At 39.7% G+C, this 25,091-nt stretch overlaps 1 protein-coding gene across 4 annotated transcripts in view; it reads left to right on the top strand.

Moving 5' to 3' along the window:
* The first annotated feature begins 2,382 nt into the window (after nt 1-2,382).
* Nucleotides 2,383-25,091, top strand: part of LOC149804357 (striatin-3-like) — a 132,311-nt gene continuing 109,602 nt past the window's right edge. For all 4 annotated transcript variants that reach the window (XM_089939359.1, XM_089939351.1, XM_089939369.1 and 1 more), the window contains exons 1-3: nt 2,383-2,636; nt 22,590-22,693; nt 24,017-24,099. In XM_089939359.1, coding sequence (XP_089795485.1) covers nt 2,430-2,636; nt 22,590-22,693; nt 24,017-24,099 — 394 coding nt within the window. In that variant the 5' untranslated portion in view covers nt 2,383-2,429. The remainder of the gene's footprint in view (nt 2,637-22,589; nt 22,694-24,016; nt 24,100-25,091) is intronic.

Raw genomic sequence — 25,091 nt, 5'->3', positions numbered from 1 at the left:
TCATACTAAGGTTCTAGTTGTTACATTTAGGGCAGAATCCTATATGTGTAAACGGTTTTCCGACGTTGGGCATACTGGTATCTTCAGGAGGGTCTAATTTTTAAAAAATCATAACTCGATCAGGTTCCCACAAACATACGGCATAACACAGTCAAAACTTTCTTTCCAATAAGTTTGCTAATCTATGCCATTTGAGGTGGAGAAAAAAAGCCTAGGTGGGAAGCTACCAACACATAGTGTGAATAGTGTATGTATTAGAGCGGTTAATGTTTCGCGATATCCTCATTAAATCTCAATGTGCGAAAGAACAGAAGCTGTTGCAAATTTATGTATAGGACATACGTTAGTAATGATATGGAGAAATGGGAAATCAGCCTGCAAATGGGTGAAACAAACAACAACAACAACAACAACAAAAGAGTCTATATGGGTTTGGCTGACCAGGATTGGATAATTATGTAAGTTATGTTTTAGGAAGAAAGAATCGTTTGAGAGCTTATCCTAGTTGTAAGTGGATTGTTTTTTAGAGACAATGTTTTATTGATGGAATTTCGGTGTCCTTTCAGTGTTGAGTTTGGAACACTCATTACTAAAATTAGCACCGGACTCTTTGGTGCGGAATTGAAAGCACATGTTTCAAATACATGCAGGTCCAGAAACGCCGCGGCTCATATCCTTTTCTCTACAGAGAAGCTGACATTCAGGTTTCATTTATACTGATAAATATAGTTTTGATCATGAGAGGTTTTATTTATACTGATAAATATAGTTTTGATCATGAGTACTAAAAATTGTGAAGTTATTGAATTTTTAATAGCATGGTGTTTGCATAGGTTTACTATGGGAAATGAATTAGTACCGAGAGTCCTATAGAACAAATACGATAGATAGCATAGAGAATTTCCATTCATGTTGTTAGATTTGGCTGGACTTTGAGTAGTATGTGCGATTATCTGCTAATGACAGAATCCGGGCCCGCAACATCAAACACATGTCTAATATAGAGTGATCTTCTGTAATCAATAACAGCAAGATTGATGACTTACGTCTTACAGGGAATACTGATATATTAGATACAGATGGCACAGACAATGAATTTTTTTATTCCAAGATGACCAGACCGATTTTGAAAATAAAATCAACGCTATTATTAGCAGTAAATAATAAAATCAGAATTGAAAGAAAATCACTAAAGAAATTATATAAATTAAACAGAAATCATGGTATCGATCTTTTGCACGGTATTTTTGTTTAATTCATTCTACTAGGTTGGAATTTTCGTTCAAGTAATATAAACCTTTGTAACATAGAACTAAGCGGTAGATTGAGGAATACGACAGAAATGAGAAAATGTCGATATTAAACAAAATGTTTAACCATGTTAAGTTCAATCATGAATATAAAAAAAATACAAACGCGTACTGTCGGATTATAATCACATATATCCACAGCTACGTCGATATCCACATCTGCAGAAAAAAAATTAGTGCATGTGGTCAGCCTACGAATTCCATACAAGAATACTATATAAAATTTCATTAGAAGCCTTGAGAATATCTTATTGTTTGAAAATAATATATAGTGTAGCTGTATATATTTAGGGCAGTAGAGAGCGATCGCGGGCCCTGGGCTAAGAATCACCCGGGCCTCTCCTTGTTCTTGTTCAAACAAAAGTTTTCTTTTATAAAATTATGAAGTGTTGTTCGTTCCGGGCCACTTTTCGGGCCCGGGCCCTAGGGATATATCCCCGGTTGCCGCCCCCCCCCCCCCTTGTCGGCCCTGTATATATATTAGGATTATAATTCAACGGCGAAGGGTTCTAATGAAGGTCTTCCAGAGACAGATTCGGGTGTTTGTGTGTGGGATATTACATAGAGCAAGGTTTCTTAAAGATTTGATGGTTAGAAGTATGCCCTAGAGACACATATAATACAAGACCAAAAAGTCCCGAGGGGTGGGGTGGGGTGGGCTTTGTCCCGCCTGATTCTGTACCACAGACTCATTTTGCCTACTTGTTTAGCCCCCACCCCCACTCACAACCGTTATTCCTGGGTCCGCCTCTGCCTCCTGTATCTTTGGGACGGGCCTGCCTTGCATTTACTGTTACGTTGAAATGGGACCATATATAGAAGTCCCTTGTTGTCGGTAATTGCATCCAATTACAAGGAATTTCAGACTTGATATATGTGTTCCCAACTTCGGAAACGATTACGGATATTAAAAGCGTAAACTAAAACGAAGATTGAAATCCCAACATTCCGCGCATAGTTTCAACACACGTTCCAGGAACAAAGATCTTTTGCTGCATATAAAAAAAAAACAAAAACAATCGAGTGCTCTCACGGACCTGCCCTTGTTCGATGACGTCATTTACTACTTCCAAGCGCCCTCTGGGTTAAGAAAATCTTAATGGCGACCATGCAAGAAAAATGATCGACGAAGGCCCAGGTTCTTTTCAAGGGGGGCAGGGAGGTCAGGTAGTGACAGGGAGTTTAGGGATGGTGCCAAAACCACAGCAAGATGAGGGACAACGAGCCCAGTATTCGATGCCTGGAATCCTTCATTTTCTTCAGACAGAATGGGCTCGCTTTGAGATGGAACGGAGTCAGTGGGAAGTGGAAAGAGCTGAACTCCAGGTTTTAATCTGTAGTTTGCATACATTATTTTTATAATACTGGTCACATTAAGTATGAATGATGTCTTTGCCAATTTGCATTATAAGCATGACCCGAGAGCAACATAATTTTGCTGTCATCTAAGGGGTTGTTTTTGTTCTTTGACATATGTCCGCCATATTGAAATTAAACATGGCGGACCTTCTTGTTGCATGTCAAAATTCGCCGGTATACCACAGAAATCTTCTTTGTCGATTTATCAAAATATTACATGTACATCGTACAAGTTGCATTTCATGTGCCATATTTTTGTACTTTTGAGAAATAATTATATATGTTTTGGCATTGTGAATAAAGTGCCTTAGATTTGACAGGTGCCTGTCTTGGTTTCCATATAGCCGAGGGTCTGCACTAGGAACCTTACTTTCGTTACTTAATCACGACTACTGCCAATATATTTTTAGCTAGCAAGGGGAAACATTATCATGTAATACAAGCTTATAGCACAAATACAGCATATTATTTTGAGCAATTAATCGTTGCACGATAATTGGTGTAATTAACCAACTCCTGGTCAACGTTTTTTTGTAAGAGACAAAAGCATCCCTGGTGCAGTTTTAGGTAATACCATTGGGTTTTGATGCTGTTGTGAACTTCTAGATATTTTCACTAGAGGAATCGGCACTTAGCATTCAGCTCTATATGGTGGTATGATCATTCTTTAATACATAATTTAGACCCAGTGTTGAAGTTTTCTGACCAAATAGTTTATCAAATACTGATAACTTCATTGGCTGTTTGGCTTGCGCATAAGCAGAAGGGTAAAAGTTGGAGTTCTTTTTTATTGTGCTTAACGGACCCATTATTTTCGTATCGAAATCACTCTTTATTCCAAATGCCCATCTTATCCTACTTTTTGCAAAGGTTCATTTTTCTGTTTGCAGTTCATACCAGTTTGCCTTAGATCTGAGACCGAAAAGTTTAAAATCCAGACACAAAAATCGGTTTCTGACCATGGGTGAATTTTGGGTAGTTTACTAGTGTAAGCACGAGCAAGGGAAAGCTGAATTATTTTTCATTAAATTTTAGCTTGAAACAGCTTGAATGACCCAGCAGTAATCAAACAAGATATTAAAAAATTCTTATTCAAGTGGTTTTGCTGAGATCATTTTCAGTAGGGCTTTCCTTTTTATTGCAACTTCGCCAAAAGACAGTCGATTGATAATCAACAACTCAAAAGCCAACATGACTGCATTTGATGCCTTTATTACTTATAATACCACTAAGAGCACCCGACATTTGGCCTAAACTCTCAGTAATACAACAATAAAGTTATCAGTTAACAACTTATATGCATGCATACCTCATTTGCATTATGCGGCCACACCAGTGCATCGGTTGCAACAATCGGTGGAACAGTTCCAATACCCATTAGATCGGTTCTGGCTGGTTTCTAGCACATAAGTATCCAAAACAGTATTTCAGAATCACATGTAAGTTAAAGCCATATGAGCACTAAATCACATACTTCGGTTGGATACAAAGTTTGCAACTTTTGACACAAGTATGATAAGCAGATGATCTTTGTAAGGGTAAGTTAGGGATACATTAATACATGGGATAAATGTTACAAATTTACTGGCCTTTCAGCGTGATCCATCTTGAAAATAAATGTCTGTGTTTCATCAATGCATCATTTTTCAGTAAATTAGATTTGTTTTTTTTTTTTTACAAGCCCGACAGGCACCTCACTTAGACTACTGGAGAGGCCCAATCTGAAATTAGATGGGCCCCTGGCATTGGGGTATTGGACCTTATTTTGCACTGAAATTAACGAGATTAAATGCAGCTTTTCCCGCATGCAGTCTCTGTAACATAGTTAAAACTTAAGTGTTTCTCAATATAGCGAATATTATGGTCTTTAACACTCAGAAAGTATTCATCATTGTAGTTATGTAGACACCTTTGCTGATCTTTATAATGGCAGACTGGGAATAAATTGTGTCAAGAAAAGTGGATATGATGATAGGTCATACCCAGTGCAAGGGATAGTTGTAAAAAATCCAGTCTACAATGGTCCACAACTCTTGATTGGTTTCATGTAAAAAAAAAAAAAATGTTGTGCTTTAACATAGATTTTGTTGTGTGTATTTCTTGGTGTGTTTAATAATGAGCTTCCAAGCAATATAAATCACTGAGGAGTGAAGTAAAGTGTAAAATTGTTATTTAAAGGTATGTATAATAAAATTCTCATATAATGCCATCAGACTCCAGGCCAATTACAGTGTGAGCTGTAATTATAATCATTGATTCAGAAGCTTTATAATCTTATTCATAATTGACCTTCATTGGCAGTGTTATTGCATAGTATAATCATGATTACAGTGAAAATATCACTGATTCTTAATAATTGTACCAATAATAAATTTCCATAAACAAAAGACCATAATGTTGACTACATTGCTCAAAAAATCTCATAGCCCGGGGCCCCTGTAATTTTGATTGGATCTTTTCTGTATTCTAAGTGAGATGCCCGTCGGGCTTGTCAAATTTGTTAAAAATTTGCCTGGTGAAACTTTGATTGCTGTGATGAAATGTGTAGATGTTGACATAAGCAGCAGGGAGGGCGAATCCTACAAAGGTCTAGAGACCACCAAATGATAAAATAAGCCTTAAAAAAAGCTAATCCTACAACAGCAACGAGACAAAAAAACGCGACCCCCCCCCTCAACTTGTTGTCGCCCCCGGGGCTGCTCTCTTCGAGTTTCTCACGTTAACCATACAGTGTATCAAGTCCGATACGGTATCGTGTCCGCGGGTCGTGTAAATTTATTGTAACAAATCCATGCGGGGAAATTAAATCATTGACAAATAAATAATGGCAAATATCGGAGAAGCACTTACTACTAGATTAGCTCGAGAACGTCTCGAAGCAATTCAGAAATTTCTTCCTGTCCGTGATAGTGTCAGACAAAAATTACAACTAAGACAGCAAGCACGGGAAGTCTTTGCAGAATCCGCGGAGGAATTATTTAAACCCGTGACCAAAGCTACTGAGAAAGTTACAACTGTCATCAAAGAAGATCTTCTTCCGGTATCAAAACAAACTGCGACGCAGGCTGAAAAAATAGCAAGAAGAACTAAACAGACAAAGAAGATTTTACAAACACTTCCAGCTGATATCGCTGCGGCTCAACCTCCACCTGTCGGTGAAGAAATACTTGAGGGTACTGACGTCGCCGCCGGGGAAGAAAAACCAAAATCAGTAAAGGAAACCGCAGAATTGATTAAAAGATTTAAGGAAGATTTTATCGAAGACATTAAAAATACTAAAAGGGAAGAATTACCTAAAAAAGTATTACGCGGTTTATATAATAAAACTAAAATTTTAACCCCCGCCTATGAAAAAGCAGCTGATGCTAATATTATCAAATGGATATATCGAATATATACAAACAAAAAGCAGGCTAGAGATGATGATCCAGATTTTATAAATCTTAATGAAGATTTAAGAAACCTTCATAATATACTAGTAAAACAAACAAGAGAAAAACAAGCAGAACAAAAACAGCCCGCCGGGTATCAACTTCCTCCACCTCTGCAACAACAGCAATCTTCTTCTCCACCACCGCAGCAGCAGAAACAAACTCGGCAGCGGAAAAAACAACCTCCACCACCGCAGCCACAACTTCGGCCGCAATCTCCAGAGGAAGAATTTCACGACGCACCAGCCGCTACTGGTAGTGGTCTTGGTGGTCACATTACTTGCCCTGATAATATCGTCAATGACGTATCACGGTTGGAAGTTCTCATCGGAGGAAGACGTGCCGGAAACAACTCTCGGGAAATTATAAATGAAGCCGCAGATATCTGTCAGAGACTATTTCAGCGTGGCATTATGGATATCGGCGTTTACCGGGGGCTTATTGATGAACTCGCAGACGGTTACCACAGCGACTAGCAAATTTAGTTAGAGAAACAATAATTAAATAAAATGATCGTGCACAATTCTCAACCCGGACACGCTCGTGTGTTACAAGTCCGCGTAGTAAACTCGCGATTACCAGTCTACAGAGCAACCTACGGAGATGGTCTCGGTGATACAATTACTGGTTTGTTTTCAAGAATAGCCCCTAAGGCATTACCGATTGCAAAACAATTGTCGATGAAAGCTATTGATGTCATTAAGGATAAAGCCCTTGGATCTGTTGGTGATCTCGCCGGGAAAGCATTCGCGTCAATCAAGGATAGACTGTTACGGTTAACTCGTAGATCAAAAAAACCGCCACCGGTGAAACTGGCCAGTACTGAACTTATGCCCGCGGACGTCAGTAAAGTAATAAATCAGGCTGCCAATCAAAAACTCGCGGAATTAATAACCCAAACACCCGAACAAATAAATACAAGTTTGATATCAGGAAGCGGACTTCGTTTTAGACGGCGATGATTTTATATAAAAATGTTCAAACGCATATCCGATCCCGCATTTGACATGGATGCACCAATACTCAAAGACGATTCTGTACATGATTTTCAGTATTATTCTTACGAGGCAACTGTACCTGATCAACGGGGGCGAATTGAATTGCGAGTTCGGGACACAAGTAGATATTTCCTACCCGCGGAAGCATTTCTTGAAGTTACGGGTATGCTTGTAACAGATGTTGTCCCTAATACACCATACGGAGATAATGTTCGAGTTGGTTTTGTCAACAATGGTATCATGGCACTGTTTAAAAGTGCTTCATACAGCATTGATGGAAGGGAAATTGAAACGATTCAGGATAACGCTGATGTTGCTACAACAATCCTGGGATTGGCACGATACTCCGATGACTACACTAGATCAGCTGGTCCGACTATGATGTTCGCTAAGGATAATTCTGATCATCCCGAACACAGACCTACTATTCCAGTACAAACAGCACAAGACACTGCTGCAGACCCACAGCCAGCTGGATTTGCGGCCAGGCCAGGTGCTGCATTTCCAATATTAAGACCTAGTCCAGAGTACAATTTAGGTTTTGCAACGCGCAAGGCGATGTTAAAGGATGCTAATAGGAGATTTTCATGCGCAATTCCACTCTCTCACATCTTTGGATTTTGCAGAAATGTCCGAAAGGTTATTTTTGGAGCCAATCATACAGTTGTACTTAACCGAAAAAGTGATGACAATGACGCCATCTGGCGAGAAGACGGTGCTGCTGATGGTAAAGTAGTATTATCCAAGCTTGCGTTATGGATGCCAGTTATGACTCCATCACTCGCCGAAGAGCAACGGTTACTCTCTTTCATGGACACAGGCGGTAAATCACTGATATCATGGTTAACAACAACAACAGATTCTATTCAAGGTGCTGGTGTTGGGGAGTTTACGTGGCATATATCACAACAACAGGGAATATCAGCGCCGCGACATATTTTTGTTGCACTCCAGGCTAATGCACGGGTAAATTCACAAACACAATCGCATATGATATTTGACAAACTTGCTGTCTCTGGGGTTTCGCTGCGAATAAACGGACACCAAGAACCATCCGAGGACATACTAATAAATTATGAACGAAATCAGGTCGCGCGGGCATATCATCGTCTGATGTCATTTATGGGTCGCGATCAAAATGTCGATACTGGTCTGCAAATATCACAACTGGATTTCATATCGTTGTATCCCATTTACTACTTTTCGCTGGAGCATCTTGATCTGACCAAACAATCTGTCGTTGATATACACTTCCGCGCAAATGTTGGCGAGTTTCCCGCCGGCCCGCCTGCTGGTTTCAGAGCTGTCGCGGTTATACTCTCCGATAAAGCAATGCTACTTGAAGGTGTTGGTGGACGAATGAGAGTCATTGACGCTCCCGTAGAAAACATGTAATGAAACACAATTAAATCATACCTTATTAAATAAATGGTATATCATCACGTCAATGTTGCTTTATCGCAAGGACAAATCAATAAACTACGATCCAAACAAGCATCATCGTCAGGAACATCTATAACTCTCAAACATTCACAGCTCGGTACAGGACAGAATAAACTATCAGTTACTCAAACACAGCTCAATCAAATTTCTAACGCGATCGCGGCCCGACGTGGAATCAAACTTCATTTTGCAGCTGGGGCCATCCACGATATGGTTAAAACCGGTGGAATATTTCCTCTTATTCCAATACTCGCCGCAACACTAGCACCAGCAGCAGTCGCAGCAGCAAAGGCAGCAGCGTTAGGAGCAGTTGGAACCGCAGCTGGACTCGCACTAAAGAAAGCAACTGGAAATGGATACCGCAACCGGGGCACGAAAACGGGTGGTAATATCCCACTTGCGGCCCTTCCAGCATTGATCTCTGCAGCAGCTCCCACCATGATGAAGAGGGTTATGTCTTCACCTCCCACTAATATAGCAGGATTGCCTATGTTAGCTCTTGCGGGAATGGCGGCACTAAGGAAGGCAACCGGGAGCGGATACAGGAAAAAAAAGGGACGCGGACTAAGACTACCAGGAACTCCACCATCATGGTATCCAAAAAAATTCTAACGCCGTTGAGCAATTTTGATTTACTCGATGCTGTTAAAAAATTGCGTATAAAACATTTCAGAGGAGTATTTATGCGAGATCAATTACCGACGCGGCCGAATAATCCAGAAACTGGCATTATCAATCTCGACAACAAAGATGGTCCGGGAACTCACTGGGTTGCTTACGCGATCGATCCACGTGGAATTATCTATTTTGATTCGTACGGTTTAGCACCGCCAGTTGAGTTTCTCAAGTATGTCCGCGGAGTGCCTCGCACTCTCAACAGCAGATTTTCTAATGTTCCAGTGTGGCAGTCGACGTTACCAACACAAACATTAGTTGATCCGCCCATTTGTGGAAACGAGGTTTTAAATGTTCTTGATGCAATCTCAAGAAATCCAGCAACGTCTCCGCATCGAGTAGTGTATGAATATACCGCATCGAAAAACGCTAGCGTTTCCAATGCTTAGCATTTCTGGAAGTCCAAAGGACTTCTCACGCATTTGAAAAACAGCAATAAGAATAATGGTGGATATTTACGGAAGACCTTTCACAAGAAAAGTCAAACCTGGCACAGATGTTGATCTCTCAAAATATGCGACCCGAGATGAAGTCGATAATCTTTTGAATCTAGCCGGAGTTGACCCAGATGAAGTTGCTGTTTTTCAGGACAAGCAAGGAAAACTAAAAACTAGCAACATCAAGTGGAATGATTTAATCCGTAATGTTCGTACAGCTATCCCTGGTAACTTTCCCGTTTTTACTGACCGTGGTAGCATCAAGGACTCGAATATATCAATCGCAAGCATCAAAGACAGTATTGATAAAGGTGTTGATAAATGTGTGAAAAAAGCCGGTGACACGATGACAGGCGAACTCAGCATGAATGGAAACAAAATAACCGTACTCAGAGATCCAGCCTCGAACGACGATGCAGCAAACAAACAATACGTCGACGCGCAGTACAAACTCGTTGTTGACCTAGTCAGCGACAAAGTAACAAAATCCGGCGACGTAATGACCGGCGGACTTGACATGAGCGGCAACAAAATAACCGCGTTAGCAAATCCCGAATCCGACCAGGATGCGTCAAACAAACAATACGTGGACATCGTCAACGGTAAACTAAATACGCTGCGTGCAGAGTATGATGTTCACGTGGGCGCGTTTACAAGACTTCGAAGAAACTTCTCAAAAACTGATGAGGCCGTGGATAAGTTCTTTGGGGATCCTCCAGTCGTCGACACGAAACTTTCTGAAATCATACCAAATCTTACTAATAACGCCAACGATATCAATAAGATTAATACCCGGTTAGGTGTAGTCAGAACGGAAAAAAGTTTTTCAGATCAAGTTCAGATAATAGAAAATAACATTAACACGATCAAACAAACACAGCAGAATATCGTATCGGGTATTCCTGAGATCGTTAACAAAACCAGTCTGATTAAAGTCCCCACTGGAGTTACTTCCGGGCATATCACCAACATCGTATTCACGGTATCATCGGGATTCGCAACATGGTCACGACAAAATAACAACACTATCAAATATACAGCAACAGCCACCGGTGTTTACAGGTTGTCTGTGTTTTCAGCCGCTAAATTTGAAATCTTCACAACATATCCTTGGAGACATTCCACCGATAAGTATTCCGGGGTTTGCACTATAATACTAAACAGCAACGCCGAAGAAACATTTATGCTTGAAGCCGCCGACGATACTTTAACATCAACATCTTACTGGTGGTGTTTGGAATTCGTCGCTGCAACGCCTCAATTGGTCACTGCATAATTGAATCGCATGCGATTTAAATAATGTCAACGCAAGGACTCTCCGATGAGAAATCTCCGATTTCCGAGTCCTCACACAAAAGCGTTTCTGAAAATGCGAAGCATTTCCGCGGGAATGAATACAGATACAATCAGGTCTATGAGTGGCAATCAGAATTAAAAACCGTCATCGACGAGCTTAATCGTAAAGTAAGGAAGTACCGACGCCGCGTTGTAGTATTGGATGTTATGGTTTATTCGGTATCTACCGCTGTTGCATCCGCGGGATTAATACTATCAGCGATAACTCCCGTGACTGCAGTAGTCGCTGCAACAATTTGTGTTTCTGTGACAACAACCACCGCCGGCGTCTTTGGAATAATAGCAAAAAAAATATCATCATGCGCGAATACAAAACTGCACGATTACACAACCAAATTAACTACCGCCGTGACCGCATATCAGAAACTGTCATCGCTGATATCATCAAGTCTCGACGACGGAACGATATCAGATTCTGAATTTACGGCGATGTCACACGCGTACAATGACTATTTGAAAAGTTCAGTAAATAATAACGATGGCAACGCCACAGGAATTGCTTCAACAAATAGCCACAAACACAACCCCGGTAAAAACAACAATGATTTCAGTGTCGTCGACGAAGCCAGAATTCAGTATTAATTTTCGAACTCCTATTACCGTAAATGAAATCGCGTTGGCGAAGCTCAGTGTGTATCACAGCTGGCCCAATATTAGGTCGGAATCATTTTCTGGTCAACAGCCGAATAATTCGTTTGTGTTCTCGTGGAAAAGCAAAGTCGACTCTGACGAATTCGACTGGGATACAATTGCGCTACCCACTGGGAGTTATCAGATCGAAGAAATCAACGCGGAGATACAACGCCAAATAAAACGAATCACCGGCAAGGAAGCCAAAATATCTGTGACCGCGCACGAACCAACGCTGTCTGCGGTCATTGAAATCTCAACACCGGGATACGCCGTGGATATTTATAGCAGCTCTCTTCGAACAGTATTAGGATGGCCACAAGAACGACCCGAGGTCGGACCGGGTCCACCAAAACCTGAAAAATCGGATTTCGAGACCACCAAGGAAGAAATACACGACCTCGCGTACAGCAATTATTTTTCCCTTGCAGATAAATTACTATCAAAAGGAAAAGGAGATCTTTGGCCGCCAAATGATATGTTTAATTTTTGGAAGATCACGGTTCCACGTGATGATGGAACTCCCATTGCAGATAATTACAAACTCGACGACTTAAATTCTAAATTTTTTATTCCGATATCGACTGAACATCAGCAACAGCTACAATTGTTGCGGGGATATTTTCAGGATTATATTTCCGATACGTCAACGGGAACTAGAAACGCTAGCGTTTCTGCAAGCAGTTCTCGCGATAAAATTATCACCACCATAGAAAAACTAAACAAACTTGCATCCGCGATGGAAATCATAAATCTAAAAATAATTCAGTTGTTGTTGGATCTCGTGGATCCGGATTCGTTTAAGGAGGATCCTCGGAATGTCTTGGGGGAATATGGACAGCAAACTAGATTAAAATTTGCAACCCAATATGGTATTTCCGTGAAGGATATTCCAGATTTTAAATTTCCTGGATATAACGCACCTGCGCTACGAAAATCAGTCCAGGATCTCATCGAGGAATCTTTCAAAGATATTCTTGCCGCGTACACGAAAATAAAACCACAACCTGTTATTTTAAGACACGACAACAGTACAGCATCCGATGGCAGACACATATCTCCCGGGATAGTTTCGATCACAGATGTGGTCGCGGTCAATCTTGTATGTGACATCATCGACGGTAGCTACAGCGCATCAGATAATACTACACCCCAACAGGGGTTTATCCTGTATACGTTCACACCAAAAGACCCCCCTGGTTTTCTGATTGTGCAAGAACCAATCAATGTGGTTTATCTGCGGTGTGCCAATCCGTGGTTGTCAACGATAAATTTTAAACTCGTCGACCAACACGGGAATCTGTTGGACCTGCGTGGTGAGACTGTGAGTATAAACCTGCTGGTGAAATCCTAATGGATTTTCGTCTTAAGACTTCTCATTTAAAAAAATTGCAGTTGTGTATAATGCGCGAGTATGTCCATGTCCGAGTTCGCATACATGACAAACAAATTCTCAACGCGGCAATCAAGACCGCATTTGATTTCCCGGAACAGTATTCAGAACTCGACAGTGTCAAGTTCCCTGTCGAAATAGTCGTTGACGACCACGGCAACGAAGACTTCTTGTTGACACGGCCGCAACAGGAACAGTTACAGAAGTATCACACGATCACAGTTTTTTGTGACCAAGAACACATCATGAACTATTCTCATTCATGTATTTCCGCAGAAACACTCAAGCAAATCTTAAAAATCTAAGGACTTCCTGAGAAATGCTTGCATATTTCCAGAAACGCTAGCGTTTCCATAGTAGAATTTCAAAGACAAAAAAAAATAATACTTTTTTTTTACCCTTGTAAACTCACAATGGTGTTTCTGAAAACGCTAGCGTTTTTACGTTAGACTTCCAGGGAAGTCTCTGACTTCTCAGAAATGCTTAATGTATCCAGAAGTCCTTGCATTTCTGGAAATGCTTGCATTTCTGGAAATGCTTGCATTTCAGAGCAATCGGAGATTGCCGCGTCGGAATTCTTTATTTGATTTTTTAACAATCTCACTCGGGAATTAATTAATTTTCGAGTCTCATACTCGTGTGATAGTGTGCGACGAATACTTTCAACTGCACGCGTCAGTGGAATAAATTCGGGTATTTGTTCATTGGTGATCTCGGCAAGTGATCTATAAATGCAATTTTGCAGCATTTTAATAAACCTGTATCTGGAAGGAAGAGTATTTTTCTTCGTTGATAGCTCATTCAAGGATTCAAAATCCGACATAACTGTGGCCGGGTCTGTTAAAATATTAAAACCCCGCTGTTTCAATTTTTGAATTTCATCAATTACGATTTTTATGTTTTCGTAATTCATATTATTATACCATTTTTTTTATCTAATACGGAAAAATGAAAACATTTTTGGAAATGTGAAACATTTTTAAGTCTAAAGACTTTCTGGAAATGTTTCACATTTCTCATGCAGAGCATTTCTCGTCTTTGACTTCCGAGTTGTCGACGTAACAAAATGAGATTTTTTGTTTTAGTCGTTTTGAAAATGCTGTTTTGTTAATCCCAACTGCGACACGCTGTACAACAGGTGAACAAATATCGTAATACTTCGCGGCGGCATACATCGACGGGAATACTATTTCGTCACCGGTCTGTGTATTATGACCCTGGACAGGTCTTACAGTTTTTTTACCATATCCCGTTTTACCCAACCGGCAGTTCTTGCTCTGGGTGACCATGCGAAGATTGTCTACGGAGTTATCAAGGATATTCCCGTTAATGTGATCAACAACAAAACCTTTCTTGATTGGTCCATGAAAACATTCATAGACGAAACGATGACATAAATATCTCTTTCCGGGCGTGACAGTAAACCGACGATAACCATTGTTATCAACTCCACCAACTGGTCGTCTTCGCGTGCAGTGTCGCACCGTGCCATCTCGGTTTGCCTCATAATTTGGAATAGTTGGATGTGCAACAAATTCTTGTTCGGGAACAAATTCTTGTTCGGGAACAAATTCTTGTTCGGGGACGAATTCTTGATTCATTATACTATAAGCAAATCATTTGTCTAATTCATAATTTGTCTGAAAACTTATTTATGTAATCACGCTCATGAAAATCAACCGCGGAAATATTATTTTTTTTAGTATAATACCGTTTAAGCTCGCGGTATCGTTTCCCACCGCAACGTGCACATAATTGTGTTTTTCCTTTAACTCCAACGTGGCATCGGATACACGGTATTGGTCCTAAACTTCCATTTCTTACTTGTTGGGCGTGTTGTCCGCAGTATTCCCCCCTGCAGGGTTTGTTACACGGAGTTGATGAATTAAGTCGAAGCCAGCAACAATGGTTCATTATATAATATATTTGTCTATTTAAATACTTGTCGTAATTATAATAATGAGTTTTGAAAGACTATCCAGAATAAAACCTGGAAATCTCCAATTTCCCCGAGGTCGATTCGATCTTGACCGGTTAACCGGCGATGTACGACGAAGAGAGTTAAAGGAACTGCTTGGTGTTATCAAGAATGCCAAGGAAGAGTTTCGTCGTGATGGTGCCGCACATGTGTGGTCGACATATAAAATTATCCCCGACGCGAGCGTTATCATTGATGCTACCATGAACGATACAATCGCGCGTAACATAATTGGGTATCTCGACGATAGAAGATATTTTATACAGATAAAATTTATTGTCAAAGTGGTCAACGAAAACGACGATGACACGTGGATTATCCGTGATAAAAATGATCCTATCCTTGACATTAAAAGGAAAACTATTTTGTTGAGCAATAATTCTAGACCAGGAATGTTGACGGGGGTTGATATACCGTATTACGCCAGATCGTATCCAGTAACTGCAGTCGTTTACGGAATATATCCGATAAAGAAACCAAGTGTAGATAAACTCACGCCAATGAAAACATCAGTGGTGTTAAATTGTGTAGCTGAGCGAGTAATGGAACATTTTAAAAACGCAGCACGTGGAAATGGTCTAACTGAGATCAGAAAAAATAAAATAACAACATGGGCTAATCGAGTCAAAGATGTAGGGGCGTCAATTAAGGATGTTGCCGCGCTAGAAAAATTATTAAGATTTCCTATAACGGTATTATCGCTAACAGGCGAGGAATTGTATAAATCGAAATACAACCGTAGTGGAGCTTCAATAACAATTATTGATCATAACAGCCACGCCTGGACGGAATCAGTTAAAATATTTCCACGCGATCGTGTTATAAGGTATTATTCCGCGGGTATGTTTGATTGTATTTATCAAATGAGTAAAACCGATCCGGTATCGGTATGGTTGTTTAGAAGTTCTGAAGTTGGTGATTATGACCAGTTCGTGACCCCGAACGGAGAAATATATAGAACTGTGGAGTTACAAAATGAAATGAAAGCGCTCACAGAAAAATATTCAACTGAGCAAGTTGATCAATTACTAACTAATTGTTTTACTGTTCCAAGTGTTGCCGCACATATAGCACGACAAAAAAATAATTGGAAACCAACCATGAAGAGTTTTCTCGAGAATGTTCAGCAGAGTTGCATCGAATACGGACACGGCGGTTTATGGAATAGTGTATTTGTTAGTGATAATATGGTATCGGTGGATATGATTGCGTGCTATCCAGGAAGTTTTCTTGGCCGTGGTGAATGCGCTGAATACTTTGCGCGGTTTGGACATCCCACAAATTTAATGACAAGAGTAGCTATTAACGGACCTTTACCTGATTTTGACCTGACTGGATTTGCTCACGTGGAATCGTTCGAATTTGCAACACGGTTACATCCTATTAATTATGCTTGGTTTGGCAGACATTTCCACGAAAAGAAATGGGTACCGTTTTCGCTGTTGCGATTTATGGTTGATAAAGGAATATTAAAATCTATTACTGTCAGTACGGGGATTATTTGTTACTCAAAACAAACCTCAGTTTGGTTACCAACTGCGGACACGTCCGAGGAAGAGCGCAACTGTAAAGATCTCGGCCGAAGATTGATAGGTAAATTTACTCAAGGCGGAGCATATGATCATAAACGACATCACAGTCGATTAATTATGGATGAGGAAGAATTAAATTTCATTATCGCGGATACTACTGCGAAAGATACATTCTGCTCCCGCGAGGACATAATAATCCCGGACGGAAAACGATTAGGAACAGTTGTTAGTTATATAGACGGTGATTCAGCTCAGTATACTCATTTGAGATCCTCTATGCTGGCTTATGTTTCTATAAATTTACTGTCGATGGTGAATAGAGTTCCCTTCGTGGCAAGAGTTGCGACAGATTCGTTTTATATTCACGAAGACGATTTGACTGTGTTAGATTTGCCAACATCTAATGGTCAATGGGGAACATGGCGAGTAAAAAAAGAAGAATTACACTCGTACTGCGCATCAGCTGATGTCGAAATTAAAGATGAATATCGGAAATCAACAGGGATGTCATGGACACCTTCATCGGGACCTTCTGTGCACGATCCAATTGCTAGACACAGAACAGTTTATTTGAACGGACCTGGAGGCTGTGGTAAGACAACTCGTGCAATCGAACTATTCCGCGGTTCTGATTTGATCGTGCTAACACCAACACACAGACTTGCCAGAGAAATGATACAACGGGGGGTAAAGGCCTGCACTTATCACGGCTTTTTCAAATACAGCGGCGGTACATGGACTCCTACGCGAATGGGAACGAAGTATATCCCGGAGAAAATCATCTGGGATGAAATAGACACTGTGCCGCTGGATACATTACAACGGTTCCTGACGTGGTTGTTAACGAAAAATACCGCAGTTGTGATGTGCGGCGATCATGGTCAACCACCACCATTTGTCGGCGAATCTCCCCACGAGTGGTTACGAGGGTTTGTTGATTATTACGAGGAAATGCGTGATGACATCAGAGCGCTTGATGACACATTAAAGGAGTTTAAAAAACTAATTAGGCTACAAACCAATAAAGTCCAATGTGAAATAATGCGTGAAATAATTCCAGAGACTTCATTTGATAACTTTTTAACGGCGTGGAAACCAGATGATTTAATTGTTGCAAGTAGAAAATCAGTCAGAGATACACTTCAGCGGCGACTATTTCAGTTACAGCGGCAGAAATTTCCAACGTTGGAAGTGCCGTTATGTTACAGACCAGATGATACACGATTGCAGAATACTGATGTTGATATTCCCGGAAAACCAGAGAAACAAAATTTAGTATTGAATGATATAGTAACAGTTAACGTCGATGCGGTCGAAGATGCATTAGCAATAAATAAATCACCGTGGACACTAGGATATGCTATGACGATTCATTCAGCACAAGGATTAACTATTTCTGATACAACTGTTTGGATCGTTGATGACCGCATCGAATGGTCAAATTTAGTTTATTTAGCCGTGTCCAGAGTAAGAAAGATGGCTCAGTTACGAAGAATTGTATTAGATACGTCAACGAAGTCAGCCGTTGTTGAGTTAACGCAAAAAGATCAAATAAGAAAAAAATTAGACAGTTACCGACAAAGCGACAAGAAAAATAATAGAGAGTTTAACCTAGATATCAACGCTGTGTTGTCGTTACGTGAGCGTCAGAATAATCACTGTGCGAGTTGTAATTGTTTATTGCTGTGGCAGTATTCGAAAAACGACCCAAGACAATTTACCGTGGATAGAATAGACAGCAATCTCGGTCATACGCGTAAAAATGTAATGCTGACCTGTCTTGAGTGTAATCGACGCAGAGGTGTTGCTGCAGTTATTTAAGTGATCGAGGTGGTAATTGTGTATCCGCGGGGATCACCTGAAGTTGCTCGCGTGTGAACCCACGCTGAGGAGCAGTTGAATCTAATCTGTAGATTGCGTTTCTCCCAGTTGATCTGGTTATGCTGGATATCTTGTGTGTGGTAACACTCCATGTGGGATCGGTTGCTCTTTTTTTTCCTCCTTCTAGTTCGCCTGGTTCGTATAAATACCTAACGGTGACATTACCCGCTAGCGTCGTTGGCTGCGTTGAAACACGTTCACTGACGCGGGGTATATATTTTTTTGTGATTGCATTTACAGGTCTCATGTTTGTTGTTCTGGTAATTTCATTATTCAGTGCGTGGATCACGTTTGGCAGTCTTGCAACCCATTCACGAGATCGTGTATCGTAAATGAATTCCCTCGCGTACTGGTATCCGAATAATCTCTCAGCGAGTGTTCTATTAAATCGCTCAACAATTGCCTGATCCCGATGAATTTCAGTATGTCCTCGTCGTATGGTAACGTTATGCTGCTTTGTCAACGATGACACCGCGCCCTGAAATTCTTTACCAGGATCAACTTGTAATAATCGGGGCCAGCTTAGAGGTCCTCGCTGATAAATTCGCGAAAACGCAGAGGCAACTTCGGACGCTGTTTTAGTCGCTAACGGTTCTGCTTCTTTGTATCTACTGGCAACATCAACTACTGTTAGCGCGTATTTGTATATTTTTCTGCGGACAGTATCATGAGGCAGGAATAGTATGTCAGCCTGATGAACTTCATTGGGGGTACTAACATCAAAATGTGCAAAATTGATTTGTCGAGGTGGTGGTAAGTAGATTTGCCATATTGCTTGTTTTGATAGCCAATTTTTGGCAACCTCGCGTGGTACTGATGCCGCGTTGGCGAGTTTATTAATTGCTGAGTTACCTCTCCAGTATCCGATTGGGGAATAATAAATCGCTTGCATGGAAACACTAGCGTTGGAAGTCCTTGGACTTGTCTGCATCGTTATTAATTATCCAGCCCCGATTACTAATTTAGATTTCATCGCTGATCTTATTAACCAATTAGCGAGTGACTCCTTAAGTGATTTATTTTTTATGGCGCCGAGTGCATGAATTAATTTCACATCCGCGATATGCCTGTCTTGTAGATCTTTACTTCGATAAGCAATATCATGTATGTGACACGCTGCGTCGATAGCGTTTATCGGATACTCGCCGGGTTTGGGCTGATCGTTGCTGTCAAGCCTGATATCTAGTCGTGTTCCCGGACCGCAGTAATTGTATCCTGGGAGATGTTTTTCTCCGGGATACTTTCCCCAAGGGGTACCTGGAAGTCGTCCGAGGGCGGCTGCAATGTCACCACCTCGTTTTTTTTTTGAAATTTAAATTTTTTTGTGCCACATCGCGTACACGTACCTGAAGTTGCTAGTCTGTTATTTTTTGTTGTAATGGTTGTTATGTCGTTTGTAGGGGTTCGTGCCCGACACTTCACACAATATAGATCCATAATTATTATTCCTTATATACAAATGGAGATCACTGATTTTTCTGCGACGCGAAGGAAAGAACCAGTCAAGCATAATTCGGTGTTGCCAAATTCTATCAGAATGATTATCATTGGACCGTCAGGATCGGGTAAAACGCAGTTGTTGCTGAACCTGATTATGAAGTGGATGAAGTGGGATAAGCTGTATTTGGTAGCACCATCTGTAGACGATCAGCGATGCTATAATGTTATAAAAGATTTTAATGAGAGTGCAAAAGCGCTGAGTGAAGACGGTGAGGAAGTAGTTGAATTTATCACTGATATCGAAGAAGCTCCGTCCGTGGAAGACCTCGACGGTGAAATAAATAACCTAGTAGTGTATGATGATGTGATGCTGGACAAGCAAAAAAATCCTGCAAGAATATTTTCCCGAGGTCGTCATAAAAACACCGATGTCATTTATGTTACTCAACGTTATACACAAATTCCTAAAGTAATCAGGGATAATTGTAATCTTCTTGCGATATTCAATGGAGTTGATACACATACACTGAGAAATATTCATCAAACCTGGTGTAGCGGTGACATGGATATTGTCAAATTCAGGAATTTCTTTAGTCGTGCTCAAAAAATTCCCCACGGATTTGTTACAATAAATTTACACGACCCGCGGACACGATACCGTATCGGACTTGATACACTGTATGGTTAACGTGAGAAACTCGAAGAGAGCAGCCCCGGGGGCGACAACAAGTTGAGGGGGGGGGGTCGCGTTTTTTTGTCTCGTTGCTGTTGTAGGATTAGCTTTTTTTAAGGCTTATTTTATCATTTGGTGGTCTCTAGACCTTTGTAGGATTCGCCCTCCCTGCTGCTACATACCTGCCATAACATGATGCAATCTAAATCAGATCACCGCTTGTTCTACGCAAAATTGAGATCTGATTGTAATGAGATTGAAGCATGGCATGTCATGCTAGCAATACAATTTTGTAGTCCCTAACCCCTGACACGGTTGTGTTTAAAAAAAGTTATCAGTAGTCTTAAAAAAAAGCCCCCAAAATAAAAAAAAAACAAACCTTTTCAGTATATGGCAGTTACATGTTGCATGTATAAATATGTTGCATGTATATATGGTAAACATTCATGATTGGAGCTGATGTAAAACTATCCCTTGGGCAGTTTAAGTAGTGTCATTTAAAGGCAAAGAGGTTAGATATAAACCACCATTTCACATGTTACTTAACTGGCTGACAATAGCTAGTGATAAGTTTGAAAGCTGCAGAGGTTGAGCCAGTTGTGTTGATTTGCATAGGTAGGATCAAGAAGTGGAACAGCCCATTGTATGTAAATCAAATAGAATACATATTGCCATCAGTGGGAATGTTTAATCCATATGCATTTTATTTTCACAACTTTGAACCGCTACAACGTTTCTTTGAGTCAGATTTTACTGCATGCATAGAATGAAAAGCATGATCATTTCATTTGTCTGAATAGAGTTCAAGTGTAATTCATTTTTGAAGAAGATTTAGGAATCAGTTAATATCAGCAAAGCCCAACAAAAATAAATTTTTGAACTCTTGGTTGACAGAGTTTTACTTGGTGAAGCATGCCAGCGTAGCAATGAACAATAATGACATTCATTACTTTCAAACCCTATTGAATTTATATTTGAACTGTTGCTATTGCAACGTTGTTTGACAGTATTAAAAGAGGAAATTTTGTTAATGTGGAAATTGAAGTCAGGGCTTGTGAAGTGTCAGTCAGGGCTTGTGAGTTTATATTTAAGTCACCAGCCAGGGGCCTGTGTCTTAAAAAAATAAATTCTTTGAGCATTGGTTTACTATTGCAAAAAGGAATGGTAAATTTTAGGTGGCTAATATACAAGCTAATGTATATAAAACTATCTACGCTCATAAGAGGACCTCAACTTAAAACAGGACCTCCACCCTACATTGTTCAAGCTTGCTTGCTTCTACCTTCAGATTCCTGCATCAAGTGCTCCAGTTGAATGCCTGTTCTCTGTTGTAACTTACCATCTGATCCTCTCATAGAAAGCAAATCTTCATTCAGTATTCAAGACCAAATTTCATTTCTTGTTATCCTCATTTCACTTAATTGGAGAAATACTGCTCTTAGAACTTGAGTTGGCAAATCTCTGCAACCTTTATAAAAAGGGGATAGTTGGGCACTGGGTAATTTGATATTTTAATGCATGAGGATTTACCAAACTTGAAGTATTTTGTGTCATACGTTTTGAGAGGGTGAAAATGACTTAAGTGACACTAACTGCAGATATACTGAATCATCATGTGGAAGTGTCAGTGAAAAGATTAAATGAGCATCAGTTGCTTTAGTCAAATCAAGCAAGGAACAATAGTTCAGGACTGAATGAGGGGTAATTATTTGAGATTATCATAATTATGTGACCAGAAAACAGAAGTAAAGGTGTTGTTTAAAGGATAGGGTTTGGAACAAGATTAGAGTTAGTCTGTTGAACAAAAGAATGCTGAAAAGATCATGAAAATTATCACAGCATTTTGTTGCTGGTTCCTAATGTCTTGGAGATGCTAAAATGTCTTGGGTTGAAGTGATAGTATATTTAGACTGCTATGCTGAATGGCCTTGGAGAAGTTGCATGGTAATTTCTTTTTGCATTTCTTGTTTTAAATACATTTTTTATTAATGTCAGTTAATTTTTTCAGCATCTTCTGGTGCTTCTCTGTAATGTTATGCTCATTATTTTGTAGGCAAGAATTGCTTTTCTGCAAGGAGAAAGGAAAGGACAAGAAAATTTGAAGCAGGATCTCGTTAGAAGAATCAAAATGTTAGAGTTTGCCTTGAAGCAAGAAAGGTAATGTCTAGATCTGTTAATTTTATAATTCTCTTAAAAATATACACAACTGGCAAATATAAGCAACATATTTTTCTGTAATTTTTCAATTTTTTAAAAAAATATTGAATTTATAAATTATTATAGTTAAGGCAAGTACATATACATCACCCAAATGCAACTCTCACAGAGTCTCGAAATAAATTACTTCTTATGCCCTGGTGGAAGCATTCCATGTATAGATTCATCCCATAAATAATTACTTTTGTTTCTGTTCTATACTTTTATGGACTGCTCCGGTGGTCTAGTGGTTAGAGCGTCTGCCTGGGATGCAGGAGGTTGTGGGTTCGATCCCCGGCTGAGTCGTACCAAAGACTTACTAAAAATGGTACTGACAGCTGCCTCACTTGGCGCTCAGCATTAAGAGGTTAGTGTTAGGACTGGTCAGTCTGGTGTCAGGATAATGTGACAGGTGGGAGATCATGCTACATGTCTGCGGCATGATGCCCCAGTGCTAGACATCACTGTAAACTGCCACACTGCAGACATCGTTGCGATATGACTGAAAAATTGTTAAAGCTACATTAAAAATTCAAATCACACACACACTCATACTTTTATGGTTTGGAATTAAGTTGTGTCAAGACCTTGCATTGTTTTCATTTTAAATTTGAGAGTTATGGCCCCTGTTTGACTAGGCAGTTAACCTAGGTACTTAGGGCGTGTGCTACAGATATTATGAACTTCTGAGAGAGCGACATGTGTAAGGTGTAATTTGTTTGCATTTGCAACATGTACAATAGAGAGAATGTTGGCATACCTGTTACTTTCATCATAACATGTTTATTGGTCATCAGCAGAATGTATTGTGAAATATCCAAACTGCTATTCAGAAAAATTGATCTAATTAAGGTTTCATAGATATGTCAGGATCTGTCCACTCGTTTGTAAGCTCATTGACAATTTACATGTTGAAGGATTGGATTACGTGCTGTGCTTTAATGCACTTACAAGCAAAGCCAAAGAGTTTATAAAGAAAATTTTTAAACTGTGATTTTGATCAAGTTACATTTGGCAGGAAAGCTCTAATGTGATACATTGCACAAAAATTGGGGATGTGCAGTGGAAATCGTGGAACTTAGTTAATATAACATAATTATCCCTGAGAGTACTCTTGTTCTGATATCAGATGGAGAACTAAGACTATGCCCTGTGTTCCTATTTAAGAAGGAATAAATCCGCAATAATTACAGAAATTGGAAGAACTGAAAGTATGTACTTTATGTCACACCACTGAAGATATTAAACATTTCATTCATTAATTTTATTTTGTTTTCTTTTCAGAGCCAAATATCATAAACTTAAGTATGGATCTGACTTTAGTCAAGAAGATATAAAACCACCAATCTTTGAAAAGAAACCTGAAGGTAAGGAGTTGTAAGTAAGGTGTTCAAAATGCATAAAAATATTACCACCTCCCCTTCTTACCCCTTCAGCGTTTCACATGCTGCAGTGATCCCATTTTTAGGCTAAGTGATTTAATAGTAGAGACTGCGTCCATCATTTGTCCTGAACTATTAATTTTCAAAGTTGGACAAGAAACATTTTCTGTCTCTAGTCTGGGACAAGTGTTGTTTTCCAGTTGTAAAAAGTAGGTCAAGTCTGTATTTTTGTGCTTCAGTCACTTTATGTACCTTTATCTGGTAATTCATGCCCTTGGGGCAAACTGATAACTTGATTCTACCCCATTCTATATATACTTTTACATCCTATATCAAACCTGATGGTTATCATTGATAACTGTTTCATGTGCAAACATTATAATACCACATGACTGCTTTTAGTTCTAAGTGACCAAATTATCAACAAATCAAAACACGCTAAACAAGACAAAAGCCAATATGATTAATTAGCAGTGTTTAAGTGGCTTTGTTGTATTGTGTTTACTTGAACCAGATCTTCTAGAATGGCTCACTCTGATTTTAATCTAGCGAGACAGTGTAATTAAATTCAAGTGAATGTGATTGACATTAGTATTGGTTTCCTTTATGAACTGATAAAATTTACGATTCTTTAATTTTTTATTGATTATAGAGAGGGTTTACTTCATACGTGAAGCGTTTTATGCAAAACGGTTATATTACTTAATGATCTGTCTCATCATATTTAAATGACAAAATGTGTTATGATTGCATTAGAATTAGTTGTCAAGCAAGCTGATATTATCCTGTGGATAAGACGAGTTTCATAATAATTTTTACAAGGATGGTAATAAGCAAATTAGAGGTGTTTTCAACAGTGCTGATGGGCAGCTCACTTCAAATATGAAATGCCATATATGGATTTAAAGGGGCATCTGGGTTTTGGGCTATCAGATATTTTTAGGTTTGTGACTCTTATTCATTGAAAAAAATTAATT

The sequence above is a fragment of the Sinohyriopsis cumingii genome, chromosome 2, assembly GCF_028554795.1.
Source record: "Sinohyriopsis cumingii isolate HCF-2022 chromosome 2, ASM2855479v2, whole genome shotgun sequence".
NCBI lineage: Eukaryota > Metazoa > Mollusca > Bivalvia > Unionida > Unionidae > Sinohyriopsis > Sinohyriopsis cumingii.
Note: the sequence above shows the minus strand (reverse complement) of the source record. Positions and strands in the feature narration are given on the sequence as shown.